Below are 19,136 nucleotides of genomic sequence, written 5' to 3'. Positions count from 1 at the left end.
GTTCTTACTGGAATTTTATGGTATACTGCTGCAGTATCACAGAAGAGCCTTTGTTATTAAGTGTTTATCTAACTATAGTGGTAAACAAAGCCCAGATAGAAAAACATATAGCAATAAGTATTAATTCACCTGATTATTATTATAATAAATGGATAAGCCTTTAATTGAGAAGAAGTTTGTTTTCTAATCTAGCAATATTAATTCAACTAGTAAGGTTATACTCAACATTAGACTTGCATTTTAATATACTTTTGTGGCAAGACTGTAATACAATGTACTGTTGTAAAGTTTTGTAATTTCTTTTTGTTTCCTTTATTGTTATTTTTTTTTTTTAGTTTATCTAAAGGTAACTTTTGTTGTGTAAGTGTTGTTAGAGATTGAAATAAAGAACTGTATTTAAAAAAAAAAACAATAAAACAAAATAAAATAAGTCTTGAGCTGTTTAAATATCACAAATAAGAGGCATCATTATTGTTTTATTATCCTAGGAAATGAGGTGTTTTTTAATGAAAAATAATAACTTAACAGAATTTTCAAAGAGAAACGACTGGTCTCCATATAGTTAGTTTCTAAGATTGGATTTTATGATTAAAAATATTTCTTTCCCTTTCCTCATCCAATTCTTCCCTAACGAACCATCCATTCGCCCCATGTAAGAAAATCCAAGAGAGTCTTGGATTCTGGATTCCATTCTGTGGTCCCCGGATTCCAGAACTTGACCCTAGTCTTTGTCAGTGGAACTATTAGATTCTGCGTGTTAATCATTAGTGGAATTCCAGATTCCTTGAGCTGTATTCCGGATTCCAAAGACCAGGATTCTGAATTCTGCAAGCAAAATTTTCCCAGATTCCAGATTCCATAGGCAAAAATTTCCCAGCTTCCAGAATCCAGATTCCCTCTCATGGGCAAAATCCATAGAAGCCAAGCATCATTTCTAAAACTGTCCTACTTTGTGGCATCAAAGAAAACCACTGATTCACTTCCAATCACTGAAGCATTATGCACCACACCAGCTGGAACCTCAATCATATCACCAGGCTGGAGGATGACTTCTCTTCCCTTCATAGCAAACCGAAACTGGCCAGCTATTATTGAATCCTTTTTAGAGACATTATGAGTGTGATCAGGAAAGTCTGTACCAGGAGGAAAAGTGTATTTTATGCAGGAGTAGCCTTGTGATTTTAACTTTCTCCTCATGCTGGCTTCATTTAGAGGTCCATCTGTTTCGGTGTTCCATTTTTCAACTTGTAATCCTGACATCATACTGAAAAGCACAAACAGAGATGATGGCTAGCATTAAAACATCATGGTCTACCCACGGCCATAGCCAGAGTTTTGGTACAGATACCGAGGCAGAGAGTCTGGGGGAATTGTGAGCTACAGCCCTCTGCTGCTATTGTTAGAGTACATTTCCTTGGGAGTAGAAGTCATAATTAATCCTCAGTAGTGAGAGGGGGGTGCCGATATAAAAAATAATGGATGCCAATTTAGGAGTCGTACTTGCACTCGATGTTCTCGATGTCCGTTAATCTGGACTCCCTCTGGCTGCACTGCACGAATTTGTCATGCCGTCGGTCACGCGATAAACCAATTTCCAAAAATTGAAGATATGTAAATCAACAAAAATAATAGAAGCTAATAGAAAGCTAAAATCATGCTCAAAGCACGTTCAATTGACACTTTCTGAAACAAACCTTGTATCAAAAACGTCGCCTGTATATTGTAGCTGTAGCTGCCCTGTGTCTCGCGGGACCTTGGAAACAAAACGGTCACCTGTACAGGCTCGGATACCAAGTCATGGAACAAAATACGAACTGAAATGACTTGTGACTTTGCGAAATTTGTTTTTGATTGTGAAATGATTAGAAAAAAATAATTTTATAAGAAATGGAAGGTTCCCATAGTTCAAGCTCGAATGAAGGTAAGTTTTTGTTTTAACGTTTCATTCACACCCAGTATACTGCTGCAGTCTCATGTGAACTTACATTTGACAGCTGTGTGACTGTGTGTTGTTTTCTAATTTAAGTTTCGACTTGTAATATTGCGTGCGATTGCGTCCACGAAACTTCTTGATGTTCTATAAATAAAAGGGTAGTCCAAATGAAAGATAATTAACTAAAGACAATGAGTTTAATATTTAAACATACTGTTACATTGTTAGTAGACCTAGAAATGCTTTTGTTGTCTCTGCATGCATTGCATGATAATAATATACTGATCATATTAAAGAGCTTATCAATTCTGTTTGGTATAAAGTTCCTTAGCCTGAGAAAACAGGTGACATTTGGCAATGCTACCATTGGTTTCCCTGCCAAGTGATGTCTGAGAAACGAGCACAGAAATTTCATACTGATCACACATCACTACCCAGATCTGGGTAGTGCTTCTGATTGGTTGAATCAAATTTCCCAAGCGGCGCGACAAATCAGAAGAACTAACCAGATCTGGGTAGTGATGCATCATCAGTATGGAATTTCTGCGCTCGTTTCTCAGACGTCATTTGGCGGAGAATGCAGTGGTAGCATCGCTAAATGTCAGCTGTTTTCTCATGCTAAAAGTTCCTTAGTATAAATAAAAAGACAGCCAGCTGTCAAATGTGGATTTGAGTTTTTGTATAAAAGTCTTCAAAATTTTGGCCTTATAATGATTATATGAGTGATAAAGTGTGGTACAGCAAGTGTTCTTTCTCTATAATTTATTATTCATTTGAATGAAATCAGTCTTTCTTCTTTGAATCTAGGTTTGAACTCAAAAGGAAGTGACACTGCAGGCCTTACAAGAAGGTGTAGTGACTGTAAAAAATCATACAAGTCCTGCGATTGCAAGGTTCGTGATTGCTAACTTCATAAACCCAGGTTTAATAGTTAAAAAAGGTAAATGCTTTGTTTTATAATAAAAAGGCACTAAGCTGCTCAAGCTAGTTTACAGGTACTTCACCCTGATAATGTGAAACAACACTCAAATGGATAGGACTGATATGCTGTTGGCTATTTATATACAAGTGTGGCTCATTTGCAGAGGGTATTTTGATAGTTAGCACGCACTTACGTGACTGTTTTGACATGATGGTAATTTGAAAAAGATGGCCATTGCATTGTATTACAGAAAATAATAGTGAGTGTACTGATGCATGAACTGTTCATCAAGAAGAAGGAAAGTTAACTATAGTGTAAGTTAAACTGTACCCATGAATTGCTTGCACTTGTAGAACTCAGGATAAATTGTTACTTTTTATTTGGCAGAATTGTTCCAAGTGTGGAACAATATTTCAGAAGTATTGGGGAACTAACTTGATCAAAGGACGGTAAGCATCTTATAATGTTTACTCAATTTAACATATATTATTGTAAATAAAAAAAGTTAACACTAGAGCTACCCTTGTTACATTTAGTGTTTATCATAATGCATGCATGGATTCCATTTTCATTATGTACAGTGTACACATAGTACTCTGAAATCTTGGAGGCATATGACCTTATTGTCAGTGCTCTGAATTCCAGATCAAAAAATCTGGGTTCTAGCTGTGGCTAGCTAGGATCCTTGACCTTGCTTAATAAATAATTTCTTGGGCAAGGCACTTTACTCTTGATGCAACTGGCACTCCATCCAGTTGTATGAACCAGTACCAGCAAATGTAACATAATATGGACTAGCAAACCTTTGGACAGGAGGGATTAGAAATATTTCTAGTTGCTTTGTCATGCTATAGAAGCAAGATTTAAGTAAAGGACAGGTAAAGTATTAATACTTATACTCCCTTAATTCTAATTTCTAATTTATGTGCATTTAATCATATTTCTATGTTAATTTGTATAATATAAATGATGACTATTATTCTCCCCCTTCTTTTTCTCCCTCTTATAAAAGAGTAAGGTGCTTAAACACCTCTTTAGATTTAGGATTTAAGTAGAACGATGCACCACTTTCTTACCTCTTGTCATGATAATAATTCCACATCCTTTTGTTTGTTAGTTCTCATTGTCGTACATGTTCCACTGCAGTGTGTGTTACCTGTCATGTTGTTGTTAACCAAGCTGTAAAGGTACGTCACTGTTAAAAAATTATTTTGTCAAATAATAAGTAAATAGTTAAATCCGGCTATTTCATCCATTTCAAAATCATGTTATGTTTTATAAAAATAATGAATGAGTTTTATCAGTAATGTAGAGTGGAATGTGAGAAATGGAGTTAATTTTTCTTCTTTTGGCAAATGATCTTTGTAACTGTTGGCCATTACTCCATTAAACTTAACAGACTCAATCACGAAACATCTGGTGTTGACATACAATGTTAAGAGAGAAAAGTTCAATGTCTTTATACTGAACATAATTGATTGCTATAATGTCTTATGGTAAGATTCATGCAACTGCATCAGTATGGCTCCAGTTTTAAGTGCACTCACAGGAACTGAGGCATACTTACTATTATAGAATTTCCATTGCAATTTGTCTGTTTCACAAAAAATCATTTGCCAATATGTGTGTCAAAAAATTTGCTTGCCCACATTTTAGAGGGCCACTGAAAAAGTGGTCAATTGACTGAGCATTGATCTACTGTAGTCCTTTATCATTCTGCTAGGTATGTACAAGATGTCTCTTAAAACAAAAAGAAGATGAAATGAACACCCAGAAGGCTCTGTCAGCTATAGAAGAGGCTAGAACAGGAAGAGGTGTGTTAAATTTACCCAGTCAGAGATATTATATGATATTCTTGATTACTTTAAAAAATCAAGCAGTCTGACATCTAGCTAAATGAAATATAAATATAAAATTAATAAATACCAGAGTATAAAGATGCCCCCAGGTCTTGTTTTCTTAATTCTGGCACTGAGAGACTTTTTGATGGTGATAATGATAATGATGATGAAGATAGTGATGGTGATGACATAAATTTGTATCAACAGGAAAATTATGTTGGATGGCAAACACGTTTTCTGAAGTGTTACACTGTCTCCTTGGGTTGCCAAACTGATAACCATCCATCAGAAATCAGTTAGGAGATAGAGGAAACTGAGAATCAAACTGGGATGAAACCACTACAGTAAATTTCATTTTAAACTACATCATAACAGTACATGGAATGAAAAGGTCTTTATGAAAAGGACATTTTCTTTCATCTTTAGCAAATTCAACATCATCTGCAACATCTGATGCATTTGTTGTGGTGTCAAGTTTGTCTAGTTTAAATCCTGAACAAAGGAAAAGGGCTTTGTTCGAAGCTGCTAAAACAGGTAATAATATGCTTATCATTAATCTAATCTCAAAACACTGCCAAAAACTAACCAAGTAAAAAACTAGCAAGTCATACATGTGTACTTTAGCAGTAAAACCCCTTGTACATGTACTTCAAATCTTTCTCACAGTGCTGAGTTGTACAATAATCTGTGATCTAGGGCTTCTTCATGTTTTCTAGTGCCTACAGATGTGTTTTTGCTATTCTTTTATAAAGGTAACTTTTTAACAGGATGTGATTAATTTATGATTAATTTATGACTCAATATTTTCTCAACTGAGTGGTGACTCTGAATGCATGCAGTACCACGATGCACTGTGATGCATTTTAATCATTTAGAAAATAATTAGTTAGTCAGAGTATATTAATTTTGATTTATTTAATATCAGTAAAAATGAGTTGCTGTATTTCCAGGAGACCATTATTCCATGGTTACTTTACTGAATCATGAGAATGTTGACATCAATATTAGAGGTAATAATTTAATTTTAAATATGAACAAACCCACTTTGAATTATTTCTTCCATACTGGTAAATAAAGATTCACAGGGAAAGTAAATTTTTTTATTTCTTTCCCATAAGAATGTTTGATCCTACATTTGAATGAAATCACAGTAAATATTATTTTGTTATTTCTTTTTGCAGATGAGGACAAGAACACTCCTCTCTTTTTTGCTGCAGAAGGTGGCCATCTCCCTTGTGTGGCTCTCTTAATGGTAACTAATTTTGGTCTCAATTTGTCCCTAGTAATTTAACAACCTTGAGAAAGTTTGTAAACTTTCCATGAGAATTTTGGCCCAGTGTCTTGATTGTTACAGTCATTATTCTACAGTCTGTTCATTAGGCAAAGGAGATCAGAGAATTCTCTGTTTACTGCGAAGAATTTTCTGGCTAACATGTGATAGCCTATATGACTATTTTTTATTCAGATGCGGAGTGTCTGTCACAATACTCTCCTGTAACATTACACCTTTCTCCTGCTACTAAATTCTTAATGAAAACTTTGATTCTATATATAATAATTAATCAATTTGTATTGCATTATTATGTTTGAAAATTAAAGGGAGATTAGCAGATTAGCAGACACCTTGTAGGGCCTTGTTGCATGCACCTCTTCAAAGCCAGGACAGAGTCTCATGATTGTAAGCTTTTTGAACCCAAACTTGAATCTTGCAAGTGAATATTTTTTGCGCTTTCTTCCATCTTGAATTAAGCAGATTTTGCTACAAAGTCTGGCATTTTTTGGTACTGGTCTGCGTTGTAAGTTAAATCCAAACTACAGGATTCTTTGACTTAGAGGCTAATATCCATATAGAATAATATTGATATAATAGTGATGGCGATGATGATGATAATTAATTAAAGGGGATTTAACCCTCTGCTGATTCCTGATCCTCGTATCTCGAACAGAAAGTGTGGCATGTCATTTTGACTCTCGAAATACACACGTCATAATGTTTCTCTGCACACAACAGTTTTCAGGGTTAACCAATGTATATCAGCCCTGTAAACTAGCTCCGTAAATTATATCCCTTCTTATTTGTTTATTTTATTTAAAATTCAACAGGAACGAAATGCAGATGTGACAGCAGTGAACAATGTAAGTTTATGGAATGTTACAGACTAGAAAGGAATAAATGAATATCAAGACTTAACTACTTATTATTAATAATATTTCTTTTGTTATCCAATCTAGAAATCTTGGACCCCTCTTCCTGCCCTTGCATGGTAAGGTTACATGACCATGGTTAAAAAACATGTTACACGAAGTTTTATGAAATCCTATTAAATCAAAGTAATTAAAGCATATAATTAGTAGTGATAAATTATGTGGTACAAAGAGATTGGCTTGTAGGGTGCATTATTAAGCAGACTGTTCAGTCTAGAAATTGGTAAAAGTGGGTCATAAGTTCCATGTGGCATTTTAAATTGGATCAATTTCAAAAATGGTCTGGGTCAAACTATGATATTGAAACTTTGAACGACTATCATGAGCTTCACCATCTTTATAATCTAGCTTATCTTCGTGTTTTTCAGGTTCAACTTTTACTATCATTCTCTTTTACGTAAATACATGAACTTAGCTTTTGTTGTTGTTTCATAATGAATAAAGAAAAAGCACAAATTAACGAAACGAAGCGTGTGTTGATCGGCAAAGCAACAACTATGCAGAACATGGAAATGTACACTCCAGTCTCTTTCTGTACCGCATGGAAGGCCTGACACAAAAACTACTCATAAACACGTAGTCTGAAATGACAGTCATTTTGTGCACTTATTTCAGGCTAGTAATCACACCTTTTTTATTTTTAATATTGACTGCTGCTTTGGAAGTACTTGTATATTAGGTAACCTTTTTTGCATCAGTATGCCTCCATGATAATTTCATTTTGTGTCAGAATAGAATATTGAATATTCCACATCAATGAGGCAAAAATGTGGTCTAGATTCTAATTTTTGATTAAGCAGCCATGTATTACTGATATTATGTGATTGATCTGTAGGAAAGGATCAAGTGAAAGTCATGTGGAGTGTGGTGAACTTCTCATACAGGTACTACTAACAAAACGGAAGATAAGATTTTCTGGAAAGTGAGAATATAATACTGTTCTGGAAAGTAATAATAATGCGGTTAGAAAGCCTTAAATAAATTTTAAAAGGTTAACTAAAAGTTGCCTTAATTTACAACCAAACAGATCAAAATTTTGTGGTGTCACTTAAATGTATTTTTACAGCTTTAAAAGCACTGTAGACAGCCTAAAAGATGTTTTCAAAGCACTTTTTTAAAGAAGAAATCTGCGTTTGGTTGAACCCGTTTTCTCACTTTGATGTTTGACTAGACACAGTTAACTCACCATACATTATAATACTACAGTACAATGTACAGTGAAGACCTTTACTTGCTGAAATGGTATCTGCTTGTTACAAATCATGTTATACGGTATGAAGGTTTGCTACTTTTTGTTTCTGGGGACAATGGATGAATGTGATCATTAATATGAGCAATTAACCAACGGAAATATTCCCTAACGGCTTGTCTCATGATTTAAAATTAACCACGATGCAAATAAACTTGTAAATATTGTGCCCAAAAGAAATGCATCTCATAATAGATCTGAGTGATGATACGGACTTGTTCCCAGTTGTCTTCACACGTAACGCACGGCGGGAGCAGGGGATGATGGGAAGGGAGAAGAGAGAACGACCGTCATCTCTCCGCCTCACTTTCCTCCTTCCCATCACACCCAACACGCCTCTAGAGAGAGATAGTGAGAGATGACTGGAGACGAGTCAGGTGATGATATTGTATTGGACGACCGGTGGTGGTTGAATGGATCTTGGAATGTGTATTTGGCATCCCCATAGATTTCTCAGGGACAAGTGACATTATCACCAATTTGCCAAAGGCATAGTCTGCTTCACAGCCGTTCTTTCTGCCTTCAAGCAATACTGCTCCCCACAAACGGCTGTTGAGAACCGAACCACATTCCTTTAGAGAAGTCACCGTACCGTAAACTTGGCGCGAACACCTTCCAGAAAATGGAAGCTGAAATGCTGCATACACTCCATAAAACTTTTATAGTTATTACTACTTAGTAGTTTACTGATAAATCCTTTTTTGACAGGATGGGGCAAACTGATTTATTTTGACCTAACCAAGTATGTGAACTAATGATTTGCTTCCCTCCCCTCCCCTCCCCCCTCCCACTTTACTTTCCCTTTTAAGATGGGCGTTCCAGTGTTTGCCTTGACTGACACATTAGAGACAGCAGCAGACCTGGCATCCCGTTCCGGTGGCAAACAGGAGCTGGTTCAACTACTGAGAGCTGTGGAAGGTAAAACAAACCCACCATAATACTTGTTATGCAAGATTTCTTTGTGTAAGCTTTTTGGTTAAGTTGATAACATTACAGATCCTTTTTGAGTTCCAAAAACTCTTACTTTTAAAACGAGGTTAAGTTGCTAAGACTTGTGGGATTGCTATTAGGGACATGAAAAAAGATTGGCCAATAGCGAACTGACCGGCGCGTCCCCAGTAACGATCCCGACCAGGAACAGTTGCGGGACGTATAGAGCCATTTTCGTATGACCTTGAAATAAAAACGCGCGAACAAAACAGTCTCAGAAACAACAAACGAGCAGAAATAGAGTGATTTGATTAGTTTGTCGAACGAATACAAACGCTCGTGGGTTTTGGTTGGTTAAGCGAACGCTCGGCTGAAAAGACTTCTTGCCCGAAGAACTTTCTAGAAATCAATCGAACCTCGCTTTGACGTCATACTGCAACACTATTGGCCAATCGAACGATGCGTTCTCCATATTAAGGTTTTCTTTGGCGGGAAAACGAAGAGTCCGTGTTTTGATCTTTTCATCCATTGCCTTATAAAACAAATAACGAACACACCGAAACCATTTTTCAAGGTCATACGAAAATCACTATATCGGCTCCGGTTCCCTTTTCTCTTTGAAAGTGGCGAATAACTTGATACACTTGAGGATGAATAACTTTATACACTTGAGGATGTCTGGGACGTTCTTCCCATTGTACATGAATTCAACCTACCACTAGGCTGTGACTTACAAGTGCCATAAAACCTTTTTAAGTTTTAATTCTGTATAAAAAATAATCTTGTAGTTGATGTTGCAGTACAGAACTTACAAGAGAGGCTACAAACCCCAACAGGTAATCTAACTGATCTTCCATCTTATTTACAAATTTAATGGCATGGAAAGATTTTTTAGCTTTTTTTCTGGTTAACTCGGATATGAGGATTATGCTGTAGTTATCAATCACTTGTATAGTGTATGTTTTCTGTTGCAGGGTTCTCAACCAAAGACCCAATGTTAAAGCTGTATGTGGCTACGATTGTGAGACACATTAATGAACACGTACCACCCAACAGCCCGAAATGGATGGCAAAAGGTTTGTCTTAAGAAGGATAAAGTATTCATTTTGTCACAAGCATAGCCCAGCACGGAAAAGTCTGATCCCCGCTACGCGCGGATAGAACATCTTACATACAACTGCAAAAGAAAATGGCATACTCATCAGGCTCGAAAATCTCGCGGGTGTGTGTGAAAAGTAATCATGCCCTAAACAGAGAGGGCGCAAAGCAGCACACAGGGCGACCAAGGTGCAATCTCGTTCTCACGGCCTCTCTGGAAGCGTAGGCCCTAGGTATGAGGTCGCCAAAATTGATGAATCTACCCACTTACGGCGGTGTTTGAAAATTAAGCATGCTAAAATAAACAGTATTCCGCAAAATGTTAGAAATGTGACTTGGCATTGATCCCTGTTGTATTTGTTGTGAATTTTATGATTTTTTCACATAGTTTTTGTTATTATAAAACTCAGATAATCCGCAAGAAAGACATAAATTGTTGAACACACCAGAACTTTTAAGAAGAGAAGACAAAACTAAGTCCCTTGACTGGGTGAGTTAAATATTCCTTGCAAATTTTTAACCTACACGAAAGTACCAAGACGCATAAAATAATACTGAAGTGGGAAACTTTATTTCCGATTAAGGCGAAACACTGTAGCAACTCAAAACAGATCAAAACAAGCATGACTATAGCTTCTGTCATTCTCCTGGAGTGTTTAATTTGAGTCTTAACATTTCAATGTAAGGCACAGTTCAATTACACAATTCTTGTTCCCGTGTTTACATCTCCTTCAACCCCACCCCCCACCCCCACCCCATGAGTTTATGGATAATTTGATATCAGTTGATTAACAACTCGTTAAAAGGGAGAAGCTGTATTAATTTTACTTCTGGTGCTTGGATCCTTAAATACTGTAGAAATTTGTTGAAATTATTTATCAATATTTTGTTGTCTTTATTTTCAGAGTCTTCGAAAGCATAACTCGTATGAGGAGCTTCGGTCCGAAACCCCAGGTGAGAAGCTTAGAGCTGTAGGCACTATATGGTAAACTTAATCTTACTGGTAATGGCACTGAACTTTCTTAACCCGGACATTATTCCAAAAGTTCTATTTCTTCGAGATACTTGGCTGGCTTTCTCTACAAGGAAGAAAATCGTATTACTTGTAAATGACAAAATCGCAGCATCTGACAAACAAATGTGTCTCCCAAGCGTGACAAACAAACGCAGAGAAACTTTGAAAAACTGTTAAGATGAAACTTTTCAAAAAATCCATGCAAATGCAGTCCTCAAGCAATGGAATCCAAGACAGTCTTGGATTTTGGATTCTACGCCGTGGATACCGGTTTCTTTCTCAGCAAATTTCTAATTGCAGATTCCAACTGTTAGTGGGATTCCGGATTCCTTGAGCTGTATTCCACATTTCAAAGCCTAAATTTCGAAATTTCCCGGATTCCGGATTCCACAAGCAAACATACCGTAAAATTCCGAAAATAAGCCCCTCCATGTATAAGCCCCTCCAAATATAAGCCCCCCCAACTCGTAACGCCAAAAACCCTCCGTTAAATCGCCCCTCCAAATATAAGCCCCTCCAAAAATAAGCCCCTCAAAAAGGGCCTTTGAAAAATATAAGCCCCGGGGCTTATTTTCGGAATTTTACGGTATTTTCGGATATTTCCGGAATCCGTATTCTCTTAGATGGGGTGTTTCGATGTTGCCCATCCTTGTCTTCTTTTATATTTGCTGTGATATTCAAACCTTTCTTCAATGCTTGAAGTGGTTATTGTCCTCGCTCAGTTAGGGGCCAATTTGTACTTTAGTGATACAGCTTTAATCCAACTGCTATCCAAACAAAGCTTGGCTGACCGCTTCAGAGAGGTGTCTGCCTTATCGATAGTTAAATTGCAGATAGGCGAATAAAAGTTTATGAAGCACTGCAGGGACAGGCGCGCACATTAGCCATCTACTTTCGCCTTTGTTACTATTATCAAAATAATTCTCTCTGTAGCGTTCGCCGGTGATGACCAGCCCCTTGGGAAGGCGGGTCTTCATATAAATTTGAGCTCAATGATATTGAAAGACATCAGTTTATCTGGTACTGGTTTTCCATCCCTTTTATTGTAGTTAATCGTTTCTTTGGTTCAAGTAGCGGCACTCCATCATCTAACATTCCTACAGCTGATGTGGAACCTATCATCAGACCGGATTTATTACCGTGTGTGGTGGCAAACCCTTCAAAACTCGAGGTACTTGATCCTTTTAATTCACTGATCTGCGTAATCAAGACACAACCACATTTACGGCAACCCCGGAAAGTCTCAGAAAGTCTTCAAAGAAGGCTTTGCGTAACAAGACTGCGGTCTAAACTATTTTCAATCGGCCGAGGCTCAGTATTTAACCCTACTTACATAAATCTGGTAGTAAAAAAAGAGTATTTAGTGGACAAACCTCTTTTACTTGTTGTCTGGTTTACTTTGGTTTGCATAATCATTGTCTAATGCTTCCCAAAATGTGTTCGGGTGGTCGAGATAATCACATGAAAACTCTGATGCAATGAGGGACGAGGATAAATTCTCACGATATTTTAACAGTATTCCTGAAAAGTGAATTTGTATTTTGTTATACAGCCCATATTTTCTGAAGCTTTCCTGACGAATTGACGCGAACCATTTAATTTCCAACTGGAATTTCCCGTTTCCCGTACAAATGGTACCCAAGATCTTTATATTTTCCACCGTATTATTCAGGAAAAGCTGATGAAGTGTCAAGCTGAGAAAGAGGACCTTGAACAGCGTTGCAAAAGACTCATGCAGTCTATCGCTAGTGCAGCAGAGGTAAGTTATAGCGGCAAAAGTTTATTGCTGGTTTAACACCGTTTTGATAGTAGTATCAGTTGTTCTCAGTGATAGTATTCAGTTCCAATTCCAAGGGAGACTGTTCGCAGTCTTTTGAGGTAAAGTATTGTTTAGCGTTGTTGGGCGTAGATCTACCAAATCGAGATGCAACGAATGGAACACAAGCCTACCCAATGGAGGGCACAGACCTACCAAATGAAAATAGTAAAGAACAAGGCACAGACCTACCAAATGAAAAAAGTAACAAACAGGGCGCAGACCTACCAAATAAAAATAGTAACGATTAACGAACGGGACACAGATGTACCAAATGAAAATAGAAACGAAATTGGCACAGACCTACCAAATGAAAATAGAAACGAACGTGGCACAGACCTACCAAATGATGACGGTACCGTACTGAACCTACCTAATCTAACAACTAGCGCTAGGGGTTGTTACGGCCAGAGAAATTTACTCCCGTATCGATTCTTCTATTTCCACATGTACTAGTCCTATCGGTGAAGTGTTTTAAGAAGGGTGGCGGCTACGGTTTTTCGTCCTTATCTTAAAAGCAAAAAGAAAAGACGGTCTTCTCAGGTATTTAGTCAAGACTCTGAGTGGTGGTCTGGTCGACTGCTCCGAAGACTGGCACCCAAGCAATTGATCTGACCAGTCAGCGGTTTTCGTTTAAACGCGGGTAGATCCTACCAACGCGAGTAGTTACTTCATATATGATTCCTATAGTGTACATATATGAAGTACCTACCTAAACGCGTTATAAGACATTGTGATAGAACTGCTGGTCCTAGGAAAGTATTCACTTTCATTCTCTCTCTTGTTTTCACTTTCTTTATTTAGACGCATGACAAAGAGGTTATGAGATTGCAGCAGGAGATAGATATTGCAAGAGAACAGAAAGATATCGCCATTAAACGGGTAACGTACTCACAGATTTTCATTGCTACAGACTCCATTTCACTGTCTATCATCGTACAATACTTTACATGTACCTGAAAATCTTTTTTTTTTTGTCATTTCATATCTATGGTGGCCGAGAACTGTCAATCGAATAATCCGCATATTGAAGGAATTATTTTTTATTTTTTATTATTTTTAGTGTCATCTGTAATCATTTTCCACTTTCTTTCTAATTTTTATTTTAATTCAAAAGAAAAGTGAAAATAAATTTTAAGTGAGATCAAAATAAAACGAAATGAAACCAAAGTAAAATGAAATGAAATCAAAATTAAAATCAAATAAAATTTTCGACCCAGCGGAGGGCTGACACTACCAGCATGCATTGCGTACACCACATTGATTTTGTTGTGTTTACGACCCTTTCTCTCGAGGAAGCTCGAAGATGGCGGATAATAGGTTTTCATCGTGGAAGGAAGATCACCTTCTTAAAGGAGCGATGCAGATGTACGTTAAACGAGGTCTTAAACTCATATTCCTTCAATATGCGGATTTTTTGATTGGCAGTTCTCGGCCATCATACATATCTCAGTGACAGTTTTTTCCAGTACGCTCGGTGTGCTAAATAAGCAGAAAATGACGGGTATTTGCTCTCTGCTCCATAGCTAGCGTGAGAAAGGCCAGGCACTTGATTCCTGCATGTGTAAATTGATTTGTCTGTGGAGGTGCCTCACGTCCTCAAAGCGCTTTTTCCTTCAAATGTGGGAAGGGCGAGGAAAGCGCCCTGGACCGAGGCTGGTTTCACGGCTTCTAGAATATCAAAATGATCTAGCGGAGTTGAAGGTACAGTGCACAATGCATTTATGAAATAAAGTTCAGCGCATGTCGAGTACAAACTATGGTCCGGGCGCTTCAAGGCTAAAGTCTCCTTTCAACAACAGGGCAGAAAGAAGAGGTCGGCAAAAAGATTTGTGTGACAAACGTGACCGGGTTATTACTTGAGGGTTTTGTCGTGATCATTCACTTAACTTTACGGTGTTCTGTGCTTTTCCAAAAAGATCTGTTTAAAGGAAGATGAAGTTTGGCCGGGCGGAAAATCTTTTTGAACATAGTTGTAACAAAAGGTTTTACCGTGTTCTTTCTTCTGCTGTCATATTGTTCACTAATATCACAGGCGTCCCAAGCTCACGGTACGAGTGTGTTATGTAAATTAACTTTCTCACAAGAGAGTCAGTGTCGCGTTACAAGCAACCGTTGAGAATTTGTATGAGAAATAAAATACTGAGGTCTGCGCACGCTAAATATCATTATTTTTACTTTTTTTCTATAAAGTAAATAAAGGAGACTTACCTATGATGTATTCCTGTACTTTTTGGTGTGAATTCATCGAATTAGTCGGGGGGTTTTTTTCACTCTTTTGTGGGAAAGTTAATTTACAGAACACATTCGTAACGTGAAATTGGAACGCCTCTGCTCATATTAAAAAAATTCTTATTTGTGGTTTGATGCAGTGTGAAGCTACATTTGTCAACAAAATGGCCAAAATTCGTCAGGAAACGGAAGCAGCTATTCACGAGGTTAGTTTTAGGCTAGATTTCAGGTCTTTCAGTACGTCTGTATTCAGTTTTTCGTCTGTTACTTGTACACTGTGCAGCAAATAGTCTCTTTTTCCAGGCAAACGCACGGCTTAATCAAGCAGAGAGGGACCGAGCCGAGGTACTACATTTACAAAACACTTTCAGATTATCGTGGGTACCAGATGAGGTAAGAATAGACCTATAGACTGTACTGAGATATTGGGGCTTATAGAGGACAAATACAATAAACTGTTTACTTAAGGTGTTTCGATACAGTTTTTCGAAAACCATACCGATATCTTTCCATCGCTTAAAAAGTGATTTTATCCTGGTCCGATCGCTATAAAATGTTCACCACTGACTGACTTTGGATTGAAGTTTTTCAAAATGTAGCATTAAGTAAAATCGATATCACTATGAAACAATAAACTAAAAAACTTTCAAATCGCGATCTAGACCTGCTACTGAAAATCCGACACCAGGAACTGGTTTTTGCCCTTCCTCGTCACACAAGACACGAAAAGAATTTTACTACTTTTAAATCCTTAGTTAAGACTCTTTTAATAAAAATCAGCCTATATCATATACATTCATTTGCGAATTTGTCCGTTACAAGTAATAAAATTACTATTATTATTATTATTATTGTTATTATTATTATTACTCCCCGAGAAGTAAAAAATTGTTTGTTTGAATTCAAATAAAACGTAAATATATTTCGAACCTTATTTTTTCATATTGTGCCGATACAGCAAAGTTCCCACATCTTTTCAATCCCCGTATTGTTGACTTGATTGCTATCACACGCCTGTTGATTGGTTAGTCTTAACCACTTTTTAATCCAGGTATTTTTTTCGCAGCTTGTTAACTATTGTTCAAACAGCAAATGTCGAGCGCCATTCACTCAAGTAAGTTTTGTGTCTTTCACGCAAAAGTTGTTCCCAGAGCTTTTTCCTTTAGAAAATGGGCGGGGGCCCTGGAAAGGAGGTTGCATTTTCATAGACATTATACCCAATTTGTGCCGTAGAAGATATCTACCTTATGTCAACTCAATTGATCAACCAAATTTTCGACCAAAAACGGACACCAGAAGTCCACAGAACAAATTTCCTTTCCAAGAAATGGGAAGTGTAGGCGCAATCAGGGTTATTCTATGGACATCAAACCTCTCAGGATTAGAAAATTAGAAAACGTGTGTTTGTTCTTTTGATTGGTTTGGGTTCTATTGGCTTAACACAGATGCATTTGGTGTTTGTTGTAGACTAGAAGACGCCATCATTGTCGATGCTGCGGCCGCGTTTTCTGTCACAACTGCACAGATCAGTCAGCTCCGTAAGTTCAACATGTTTTACTGTATTATCAGTTGTAGGTGTCACAGTTTTTTGTCTCGTGGCCAGCTGATCACTAGAGAGGATATCCTCTCTTGCTGATTAACAGAAACTGACAGAGGCAATCTTAAAAGATAAGAAATTTTAAGCCGTTGAAGTTTCATCGTGAGCTCTAAGTTTTTAAACTTCCCAGTTTATAGGATAAGCAGCCTCCGCTGGCCGGACCACAAATTCTGTGGCGGTCTTTCGTAATTGAGTCACTGAGGGAAGAGACATACATTCCTTCCCAAGTGGGAAAAACTGTGTTACACTACAGGCTAACGAGCTCGTTTCCGGTGAAGAGAGTAAGAGAGGCGCTCATCTCTTCACATAGTCTTTTAGTGGACAAATTAACAACGAGGACATGTCTTCTTTTTCAGGATTCCAGCGTTTGGCTACAATCAGAATGTCAGAGTTTGTAATCCTTGCTTTGCTTTGCTTGATGAAATGTTTTGTGAAGAACCAATTGCTTACACAGACCCCACGTGACTTGAGAACGTTGCTTTGTTTGTATTGAAAGTTACATGTGGAGCTGTTCGCCTTGTGGCACCTACACTGTAGACGGAAGGGCTGTGTGTTTTAATGTTTGTAAAATATCGCTATATCCCCCTTCTTAACTTTTCGTACTCTCGGCTCATTAAAGAAATTTGATCGCTTTGTTAAATCAAGATCAATTTCTCTTCTCCGCAAGAGGACACCTGGCGTGGATCTACAATAAATACTGACCAATTCCCTACTCTAAGGGAGGTCTTGCGGCATGATCCCCGGGAAGTTTTTCATAATCTCCTCTCTAGGGTTTATGAGTCACTTAGACAGGATATTTTCTGACTTTCCAAACCATTTTCCAAATTTCAGTTGGAAAGTTAAAAGGTTTTAGTAATATTTATTGTGAAAAATCTGACCGATTTCCGTAAAACGGTGGAAACCGGTGTGGATCCGCGCCTCGACACTGTATTACAGGCTAGAGATAAGACGGAAAGGAATTGCAGTAGCGACACCCTGCTGAAGCCTGTGTGGTGGACAGATAGAGAAAGAGTCAGCTGATTAACCACATTAAATAAAGTTGACTGAGTAAAGGTTGCGGACCGTGAAAAGCAGTGAAAGAGATGACCTTATCTGTAGTTGCTACAACTCGTTTAATAAAATTTAACCTAAAACGAGGAACGGTAAATTATGGATTCGGAGTAACATAAAAATTATTTAAATGATATATTCTTCACCCGTGGAAAATAGTTTTGTTGTGTTTATCCGAAGCCATATTAATGTACACTGAATAAGATGACAGGTAATAAACACTCCAGAGTGAAAGTTATTCAGAGGTTTTTAAATTCTGTAAGTTCGCTAGCTGCTTGACTTCCTATATAGGTACTTGTGTTGTTTCAGATTACCCAGCTGGTTTTTCTAGATCCAGAATTTGGACTTTTTTTCAAAGCAATAATTTAGGATTTTGACCAGAAGGATAACAAGATTCGAAATTAACGATTCTAAGATGTGGGTTTCGGAAATGTTATATTAAGGAGCCATTATATGGAAAAAAATGACCTTGTTGCACTTATGTCCATAAATGCACATAACTCGAACCTCGTCATCTTCACATTACACACAAATATTTGTAATTCCTACATGACTTTATATTTGACAGAATTGCTTGCTTCTAACTGTTGGTATTACGGGACTGAGGGGAAATTTTGATCATGAAGACCCCTAGTTGCCCCCCCGGCCTGATTCAGGCGTTCAGATAGTGGGGGCAGGACCCTCTTAAATATTGTCTCCACCGCCCACTACCTTCCCAGAAGGGGTAAAAAAAAAAAACAAGCGTGAACATGACCTAAATCAAGAGAGGATAGACGGGTGGCCAAAATACTCTAAGAAAACCGTAGAAACAAGTGACACAGTCAAATAAATCGCTATCCAACTGCATTGACAGGTGGTGAATCGGCTCCTGACAGTGATTTTTCGGGTGGATAGCAATCCACCTTTTGAGCAACTGGGACCATATAGAGCTTTAGAAGCCCATTATAAACCACTCCTTCCCCGACAGATACGGCCCCGCCTCAGCCCGCGCGCTCCTAGTCAGCCCCAAACGATGGATGAACCGAGGCGAAACGATAAAAAACGCGTGGAAGGGGCCGAGAGAAAGAAGCTTCTCGGCACCTCCCCAACCGTTTTCTTGTTTAACCTCGGTCCAGCTCTTCGCGCAGCTGCATTATTCCTGCATCTTTTTACAAAACACGAGCGAAAAACGCACCGAAAAAACGCCTTGCCTTGGCTGGCGACCTACCAACCTTTTGCCCACCTTGTCACGGTCCTACAAAGAAGAGT

The 19,136-nt window shown here is 37.8% G+C and overlaps 2 protein-coding genes across 3 annotated transcripts in view; one reads left to right on the top strand and one right to left on the bottom strand.

Annotated features, from left to right (window-relative positions):
- LOC140950232 (T-complex protein 1 subunit theta-like) overlaps nucleotides 1-19,136 on the bottom strand; it is a 295,708-nt gene that overhangs the window by 93,361 nt on the left and 183,211 nt on the right. The gene's annotated exons all lie outside the window — the stretch shown is intronic.
- Nucleotides 1,780-18,109, top strand: LOC140950161 (uncharacterized). 2 transcript variants are annotated; one of them, XM_073399359.1, is made up of 24 exons: nucleotides 1,780-1,921; nucleotides 2,756-2,826; nucleotides 3,243-3,304; nucleotides 3,973-4,042; nucleotides 4,579-4,669; nucleotides 5,123-5,230; nucleotides 5,647-5,706; nucleotides 5,878-5,948; nucleotides 6,800-6,832; nucleotides 6,929-6,960; nucleotides 7,737-7,785; nucleotides 8,960-9,068; nucleotides 9,869-9,916; nucleotides 10,055-10,156; nucleotides 10,589-10,668; nucleotides 11,084-11,132; nucleotides 12,243-12,364; nucleotides 12,866-12,952; nucleotides 13,814-13,891; nucleotides 15,382-15,447; nucleotides 15,545-15,634; nucleotides 16,308-16,355; nucleotides 16,709-16,779; nucleotides 17,195-18,109. In XM_073399359.1, the coding sequence occupies exons 1-24, from the start codon at nucleotides 1,888-1,890 to the stop codon at nucleotides 17,301-17,303; spliced, it is 1,740 nt and encodes a 579-aa protein (XP_073255460.1). In that variant the 5' UTR covers nucleotides 1,780-1,887; the 3' UTR covers nucleotides 17,304-18,109. The 2 variants fall into 2 exon arrangements, with proteins under 2 accessions (XP_073255460.1, XP_073255467.1); XM_073399366.1 differs by lacking the exons at nucleotides 1,780-1,921; nucleotides 2,756-2,826; nucleotides 3,973-4,042.

Source organism: Porites lutea, chromosome 1, assembly GCF_958299795.1.
Source record: "Porites lutea chromosome 1, jaPorLute2.1, whole genome shotgun sequence".
Taxonomy (NCBI): Eukaryota; Metazoa; Cnidaria; class Anthozoa; order Scleractinia; family Poritidae; genus Porites; species Porites lutea.
Note: the sequence above shows the minus strand (reverse complement) of the source record. Positions and strands in the feature narration are given on the sequence as shown.

Excerpts from the sequence above, each read along its gene's own strand:
- LOC140950161 (XM_073399359.1), top strand. The coding sequence starts at position 1,888 with ATGGAAGGTTCCCATAGTTCAAGCTCGAATGAAG. Across the intron at positions 4,670-5,122 it reads AGAGGCTAGAACAGGAAGAG|CAAATTCAACATCATCTGCA; the intron begins GTGTGTTAAATT and ends TTTCATCTTTAG. Across the intron at positions 5,949-6,799 it reads CTTGTGTGGCTCTCTTAATG|GAACGAAATGCAGATGTGAC; the intron begins GTAACTAATTTT and ends AAAATTCAACAG.